We start from the raw sequence: 8,770 nt of genomic DNA, 5'->3' as shown, positions 1-8,770 counted from the left end.
ATTTGCAATGTGACAATTATTTAGAATGTAATTTGTGTCCAAACAGAGGGCGATATATTCCTTAATATTTTACAATCTACCGCCCCACCCTGGAAATATTAGTTGAAGACGCAGGCTTTTTTTTTTTTAATTTAAATAAACGGAATTTTCGGATCAATACACAAAAACATCTCATTGTCAGCCATGGTGTGGGTGTTCGTTTCCCCAGGGCAAATCAGTTTAATATCAGTCGCTCCCAGATCCAAAACCGAATTCACTTAAACTACTAAGATGAAACTATAATAATCTTGGCAGGAGATTCAATAGATCTGAATTACCATTTTTAATGAAGTAGAATCATTATACTTTTTATTGCACTTTTAAGCATTATATTATTTTGTATCTGCAGTAATTAGAATACGGGGGCCAACATCTTGCTTGGTCTTGATCTTAAAATAAATAATAGAACACAATCCAACCGGTTCTTCTTCGGTTTATTCAATTACGATCGTCTAACCACATCATTGAAGCAGACACCTGGGAATCTATTCATCTATTTCATCACTTACTTGTGTTTACAGCACATCGTACAGAGAATAAATCAGAGAGATCTGTCGATGATATCTAAGGAGATAGGAATCCATAAGGCCCTCGATCCAAAACTAAAAATGCGAAAAAAATAAAAAATAACTACGTGGAGCTCCTTCTTATGATGGTCAAATATTTAATTGCAGCTCCACGTAGAGGCGTCCGGCCACTTCGATATGTTTGCATTTTTGGGCCAAGACAAAATGTTTTCATGCCAACTAAAAATAACTGATTGTCCCATCTCAGAGATGGGTTTTATGGATAATACTCCAGAAAAGAACTAATTTCATCCTGGCTTAATCCACATAATGCATCTACCCACAGATTTGAGTCCAAAAGCAAGGGAGATCTTCATTAAATGATTTAATTAGGGAAACCAGTCTCGCCGTTAAAAGGGGAGCCGTCTTCTTCATTGCGCTTGGTATAAATAACTTTATTTATTACAATATTGTGCTTTTTTTTTTTAGTATAGTTTAGTTAAACGTTCACCTTATGGTAGTCAAGATCTGTGGCAGGACCAGCATTATCTAATCGAAGTTCTCCTGCTGCTCCTCAAACTCTTACAAAAGCTGCCTGAACTAATCAACAACAATCAGCAACTTAAGCGGAAGAGATAAGTTAATAGGGAGGAATAATCATAAAAATCTCCAAAAAAAGGCATTTTACCCATCAAATGCACATAACGTGAGCTTCTGGGTGATTTAAAGCTCACCCCTTATGTATGTAGCACAGAGGCAGCCATCTGAACATCCTCTTTGTGGTATCTGCACAATTATTCCTCCTCTTTATGATTTTCTTCCACTTTTGTTACATTAATATTTCTCTTTTGGTAGCTTGATTTTTTGGGGGTCAGTTTTTATAACGGGTAAGAAGAGGAAGGTGATAACTCTGAAGATTCTGCCACATTTTGCCACAGTCCTCAGCTTTCATGATGTCAAATGGTCCTTTACTTTTAAGCCAAATATTTTTCACTGGCTTTCAAGCAAAAAAAGGAAAAAAAACTATAGGTATTTTTAATTGATGACTTTAGTTACATTAAAAGCTCCGACGGTCGCAGCTCCCCATTTAGGTTCCAAACGTATCAACACGTTTTAAAATAGAAAATGTAAAAAAAAAATATATATATATTCTTTCCAAATGTATGACATTCCAAAAAGAGTTCTTGAAATATATCTTTTTGGTGAACTTTGAAGAGCGTATACAGGCTTGTATCGGCAGATCAAGGTGTTTTTTTTTTGGGGGGGGGGTGTAAAATCAGTTTGCGGATAGACTGGAATTTCATCTGGTCTCGATGTCCTCTTGAAAAGCTGAGCTATTGCTTTGTGCAATTAGCCGCTAACGGCCTGTCAGTCACCGGCGTTCTGGGTGAATTAAGCCATCGAGCGGCTTGATGGGGATGCGGGTAATACTCGCAGGTGAGTGGAGCTAATTAAATTACCTGCTCTTTTAAGGCGATTTGGGGAATGTCACGCTTTCCGTCTATGTTCGCGAGAGAAGGGTTTTTTTTTTCTCCCCTCTCTTCTTTGTGAAATTGATCTGACTTCAAAGCTACTTCAGAGCTAATCTCGGCAGAGGAAAGTAGGCAGAGTTTATTTAAAACAGTTTTATGCTATTAGAAGGATAAAAACTTAAAAAACCTTTAAAAAAAAAATACAATCATACGTCTGTAAATAGAGATGAACTAAAGGCATATACTTCTGGTCATGATTCCTCTTGTTCTCACAATCTGAAATTTCAGGTGACATCATTTGTGAGCAAGTTTTGAAAAGTTAGTTTTTTTTGGGTGGTGAAAGAAGAGAAATTTTGACGGCAGATAAGAAGAGTTCGGCCAGTGTCTAGTCTGCTCTTTTTGCCTGGTTCAGGAGCCATTTGCCTATCTCATGCATGGTTCAATTCGCTCAATGTAGTAACCTTTACCACTTCTGCTGGGAGGCTGTTCCAGTTATCTACCACCCTCTCACTAAAGTAAAACTTCCTTACATTACATCCAAACCCTTCGACCCTGCGATGCTAGATTATGTCTTCTTGTTCTAACATTTCTCCTCCGCTTGTGTTTTGTTTTTTCCTCCAAGCTATACAGAGGAAGGCTGGCAACATTAAGCCCGAGAAGTAATTCCAGCCAAGTAGCCCAGTGGCCAAAAGCACATTTTGGAGATAGCGTGCCCGATACATACTATCCAGTCTTGTCTGAAACACATTAACAGAATGGTCCCCCTGGTGGCTGCATGCGGTATTGCAAGTAACGTCTCTTTAAATCAGAGCAGCCTACGGGGCAATTGCCCTCCTTCCCCTTTAACGGCTTCTTTAATAGTAGAAATGAGTTTAATGCCCCTCCGCAGCATACATTGCCCCAATTGCTGGGGAAATCTGATTATGCTATACGACTCAAAAAAAACATATAAACATATAACAAAAAGTATAAAAAGTACAAAGTAAACAAAAAACTCTTAAAGCCACCTTAGCGGAACCTTCTTCTTGTATGATCCCAGTTGGTACTGGGCAACGTAGAACATATGCAACGGTAATTTAGTTCATACATACAGCAGGCAGGATTCGGGGCATCGGGGCTATTATCCTCATCCGCTACCTGTATAAATCACGCCAATTTTACTGGGAAAAAAAAAAAATAGGTGATTTCTTTCACCCCACATATCCACTGAGAATCTAGAAAACATCTATCGAGTTTATTTTTTTTCTGGGTCAACGCAATGGATGCATTAAGGATGTCTGTTTATTCTGTAACTCAATCCTGGATCTCAGTCACACGTCTCGATAATTGACTGAAGAGTTTCTTTGAAGTTTTTTTTGTTTAACAAAAAAAAAAAGTTCTTTCTTTGGCAGGATGTGATTGAGCATCTCGGAAAGGAGACTCAGGTACGAAGACGCTGAGAACACACCTGCGTGAGCTGGGGGTTTATTCCGGGATCCAGAATTACTCATTTAGATTGGAGAAGTCATGCGGATCTCTCTGTACTGGAGAAATATTTTTAGGAATTTTTCGCATCTTCTAAACTCCGGGATCCGTTACTGAAACAGGTAAAGATACAGAGACTGGACGTTACCAATTCTGGATTTCTTTGTCTTTTGGGTGAGTTCTTTAACAGGGATTGACAGTTTTCTGAAAATATTCATTTTTTTGCTATTCAAGAAGAAACATGATTATTATTATATTGTTATATTGCTAGGCAGCACTTATAGCCGAGGCTCGGCGGCGTAAACAATTCATAGGTGTCTCGTTTCGATGGATTTAGCGGAATTTAAGGTGCAGTGCCACAAAACATTAACTGTACTATATAGTAACTTAAGCAAATAGACCTTGGCAGATCTGTCATTTTATTATTTCCGCTTAAGGTTTAATCACATAAAAACAACACTGTAACGTTTAGAAGTGTTTTCAGTTTCTATGGCAACAACCTGCCAATGCCTGTTTTTTTTTTGTCACATGACAATGAATAAGGCAAAAATTATGATTTGACTCATTAGCAGCAAATTTTTATATGATTAAGTAATTATTTCTGGTAAGGTTCTACAGGACTGGGAATGATGTTTGTATTGCTGCAAAAAACATTATATATATATATATATATGTGTGTGTGTAGTTGTTCTGTATGTGATCTTGTTATGTTATATACTACTTGTTATGTACTGTCTACTCATTGTACATCACTACGGAATATGATGGTGCTATATAAAACAATAAATACTATATATATATATATATATATATATATAAGATTTAGCAAAACCCAATCTATTTTATTTTTTTTTATTTAAAAAATGATTGTGGGTCAACTAATCCGTTGCATTCATTCCCACTGCAGAAAGCTCTGGTCCTCATGACTCTCAGCCGGCAGCTGCCCAAAGCCTCTGGAGTGCTGGATTTGGCTGTATCTGTTTATGGGATAGTGTATATATATATATATATATATATATATATATATATATATATATATACACAATGACCTTATAGCGCCAGCAATTTACACACCGCTTCTTACAATATATTTATTCGACAGGTCTGACAAAACTAGAACCGACAGACTAAGATGAGCCGTTACTCTTATCTCTCATCAGGTCTCCATTTGGCATATCATGTTCATTCCTGGGCACCCGCTGTCTCCCATGCCGATGGTCTCTCACATCTACAACCCTATCTTCCCCAGTCAACTCTCCAACATCTTGCTCTCACCCCCTTTTTTCGGACTTCAGCTTTTCCAGCCCGGCAGCCTCCTCGACGCACACAAGCCGCTTCGCTTGCCGGCTGCACAGAATGAATTGCCAGGTAAGCTGCCAAAAAGAGACACCTCTACACCACGCACGGACAGAGCTAGTTATAGCAGAGTCATACTGCCTCCTCATATGGATGACTTGGACACTTTTAAGGATATACCATTTTATTTTATCGGTTAACACGAGCGCACCTGGTTGGATTGTTGTGCACATTTAAGGACAACCTGGCAAGGGTTGTGTTCTAAGTACCTTAGTACCATTCCCTGCAACATAGTCATGTGTCCTCATCAGCATTCATTAGACCTCAGTGCTTAGCGGATCGTGTCTGCCTATTTAGCCAAATAACGAACCACATTCTCCAAACTAAACATTAGGTCCAGGAAGGTGGTACACCAAAAGTAAATTGAAAATACTTAAATTTTGGGCCAGTTGCTTACAAAGAGAATTTTTTTAAAAAAAAATATATTTTTTTTAAATTCTTTTCATTTTTTCTTATTTTTTTTTTAATTTTTATTCCATTTTCCATGTCCAGTATCATGGTGTCTTAATAAAAAAAAATGTACAGTTTCCATTTTTTTTTACTGCATTGTAAATCACTAAATATAAGAGTCTTAGACTATTATAATATTCCTATCTAAACCAAAAAATACATTAAAAGCCACCATAGTAAAAAAAAAAAAAAAAAAAAAAAAATCAGTTTGCTTTCTGTGTCATCTAAAACGAATTCATTAAAAAAAAAAAGAAAAGAAAAGCCTACTTTACCATAAATCAGTTTTTCAATCTTCAACTTGGAGCTTCCGCAGTGTTTTACTGCCCAGCTGTGTGCAAACAATATTATTTTCATTAAATATTGATAACGGAGAATTGTTTAACATTACAATGAATGTTACTTGTGCCGAGACATTATCTATGGCTGTAGGTTTTGGAAACATTGTTTCATGAATTATGGATGACGGTATATTGACAACAGATTAAGCTACGGGGAGGATGGACTGTGTTGGGATTTGCTTGTAACCGTTAAATAAATAAGTTGGACGGCAACATTTGCGGCTTAAAAAATACTCTTTATATTAATTTAATAAAGACCGGCCGGGGTTTGCTACTTCCTCTGTGTCAACGAACGGGTTAAATAAGACTTCAGAAAACATTCCGCTCCGTATCATCTTAATCAACTTATTTCTCTTTTTATAGCTGCAGGCAATATGGCACCCAACATAAGTTTGTAGGCCTATCCAGCGGGGATGGGGGCCAAAGGTGTCGTAAACAGAGAGACACGTTGAGTTTTTGATGCGACGTCCTGACGACAGAAGTCTTTTATACGCTTAATCTTTTATTCTCTGTGAGAATTCTCATCCTCTGCATTGTTTGTGCTTTTGTACCCTTAAGATGAAGGTCGCCCTTTGAAGCAGCGTCGAGCCAGAGCTAATTACAGCAGCTGGCAGCTAGAAGAACTTGAGAAAGCCTTCCAAGCAACGCACTATCCTGATATCTTTATGAGAGAGGCCTTGGCCCTTCGGCTGGACCTGATAGAAGCTAGAGTACAGGTGAGATGGACGCTGTCACGCAACGCAAATATTGTTGTGTAGCAACAAGGACTTAGTTAACCTCGACCAGGCCCCGCCTAAACGTGCAGGCCTCATCAGGTGGCCCTGGCCTTAAGGTCATCGCCAGGGCTGCCTCTTCATCGCCATGACCTTAAGCGCAGGCTAAAGTGTCCTCAGAATGTTCTTAGCTTCGGTCAGCGTCTCTGTAGGAACACATTATGGTGTATGATAATGCAGTGACGGGATTTAAACGTGCATGGGATAGACAAATGGCTCCTGAATCTAAGAAGAGAAGGTCTGAGTCTTAAACAGATACATTAAATGGGCCGGTTCTGGTCTGCCATGAAATTATCTGTTTCAATGGGACTTTTATGGGCTTACTGGGATCTCAGTAAAAGCTCTGCTACGCCAAACGTATACAGCTCAACCTGTAGATTCATTGCGTTATTCACAGTGCATTAGTTACTAAAAATCTAAGCAAAAGCAGAGTAGAGTAATAATATAAACATATATTTTTTCGAAAACTAAACTATTTGTCCTGTGCTACATGAAATTTATATGGACTAACAAAACTTCCTTTCTGTGATAAGCACCTCTTTAAAAATGTACGTCTTGTCAGCTGGAACAAATCACGTGTAATAAGCTCACATATTCAAAGTGGAGCCTCTTTATTTTTTTTTTACAGAACACTGTATTATTTTGGAGAATACTTTGCGCCAAAATCACTCCATAGCATGCAGGAAAGAGTCGTGTTATTTTCTGTTTTTTTAATATATTTTTTTAATTGAATATGGATGGAGAAGAGACGCTATCTCCTAAAATATTTATGCCCATGACCTTTGATCTTCTACATTTTTTTTATATTAAATTTGCTTCATCTGGAAAATCATCTGGTGACGATGAAGGCCAGCTATGTCACAGAGAGATATGATCTCATAAAATATTTACGCTTAATGCCTTTGGGATAGAGCGCCATGATTTTTTTTTTAATTTTGGATTTACTTAATCTAGAAAACTTTCTGGAGATGACCAAGGTCTTACGACACTAATGTCACTGGGCATTCACTAAGGGTGCAAAAAGATATCATTTCTCAGCTTTATGGCCCAAATTTCATCCCAGGAACCCTTAGGCAGAAACGTCACACACCTTAAAAGTATAAAAGCCTGGAATATACTTTAAATTGAGTTATTATGGGGAAAATTCATGGTATATGGACTTAAATGGGAATTAATTACATACCGAGATGCCCCAGTCTCATCTGTGAAAGTGCCTTATCTGCTTAATGGGGTATCTGTTTCTAAGTAGAGCATCTCACTAATGTGAGACCAAAAACATGGTGTCATTTCTACAATGTTTCCTATATTAGGACAGAAAGCAGACACAAAAATGCCTTTAAATATTTAATTTCCTATTCAATGAAACAGGTAGAGTTCTGGAATTACACATTGATTTGAATGTTGGGGGAGATGGGCAATATTTCCATAAAAGTAATGATTTTTTTCTTGTCTTGGCTAAGAAACTGCAAAAACCTGGTCAATTAGTAAATATATCAGTAATTAATTCATGTCATTTCTACTAATGCCTTCAGGTTTGGTTTCAAAACCGCAGAGCAAAGATGAGGAGGCAGATGAAAACGCAGGGTCCTCCGGATAGGTATCCGGAGTCAAAGAGAAGCCCACATTGTGATTTTGGAGAAGGGCCAGAGGAGAAATCTTTGGAGGCTCCAAATTCTCCGAACAAAAGAAATCAGGACAATACAAAGGAAACGAAGCTTGTATCAGACAAAAGGAAGAACAAAGAGACGCAAAGGTCAAACAGCATCGCCACTTTACGAGCCAAGGCACGAGAACATGTGGCGGGGATACAGAACTTGGTCCTGAAGAAAGAAACCACAGAGGACTCAACAACATCAACAACAACACAGCACAAAACAGCCGATAGAAGCCAATAAGGAGACGATCTTTTCTGTAGCGTCTCCGGAGCTTCCAAAACCCAGTTATCTCTGCAGGGATGTTTTATATTGTTATACGTTCTATAGACGCAGCAGACGTGGGGGTCCAAGATGCATCACCAGTGAAGTTCATTTACCATCTGTAGACCCACCGAAAAGCTGGTCATTCTCCGGCGTGCCAGCTGGCTTGTCGGTCTGCAATAATAGTATAGACAAGAGGACACGGCCGGATCCTTATGGGATCACGAATTCTTCCTTTGGACCCTGTTTTGTGCTCTCGCAAGACGAGCTTTATCACATAAACTTCTCTTTTGTTTTGATAAAGCCTAAATAATCCATTTTTAGAAGGAGGTATTTCAACGGTCTCTCTTTTTTTGTGCTTTTTTCATATTTGTAATGGAAAAGCCCTGCAAATCACGAGTTCATTAATTATGATCATTTGCGTAGAAAGAATATGTGAATTTATGTTTCAGCCTA

General features: G+C 38.2%; 1 protein-coding gene across 1 annotated transcript; it reads left to right on the top strand.

The window, feature by feature from the left end:
- Nucleotides 1–4,403: 4,403 nt before the first annotated feature.
- LOC128502253 (homeobox protein unc-4-like) lies at nucleotides 4,404–8,293 on the top strand. The gene is made up of 5 exons (XM_053472011.1): nucleotides 4,404–4,454; nucleotides 4,642–4,849; nucleotides 5,989–6,015; nucleotides 6,184–6,341; nucleotides 7,931–8,293. The coding sequence occupies exons 1-5, from the start codon at nucleotides 4,404–4,406 to the stop codon at nucleotides 8,291–8,293; spliced, it is 807 nt and encodes a 268-aa protein (XP_053327986.1).
- Nucleotides 8,294–8,770: the final 477 nt, after the last annotated feature.

This window comes from Spea bombifrons, chromosome 7 (assembly GCF_027358695.1).
Source record: "Spea bombifrons isolate aSpeBom1 chromosome 7, aSpeBom1.2.pri, whole genome shotgun sequence".
In the NCBI taxonomy this organism is placed as follows: domain Eukaryota; kingdom Metazoa; phylum Chordata; class Amphibia; order Anura; family Pelobatidae; genus Spea; species Spea bombifrons.
The sequence above is the reverse complement of the archived record's forward strand: the minus strand, read 5'-3'. Positions and strand labels throughout refer to the sequence as shown.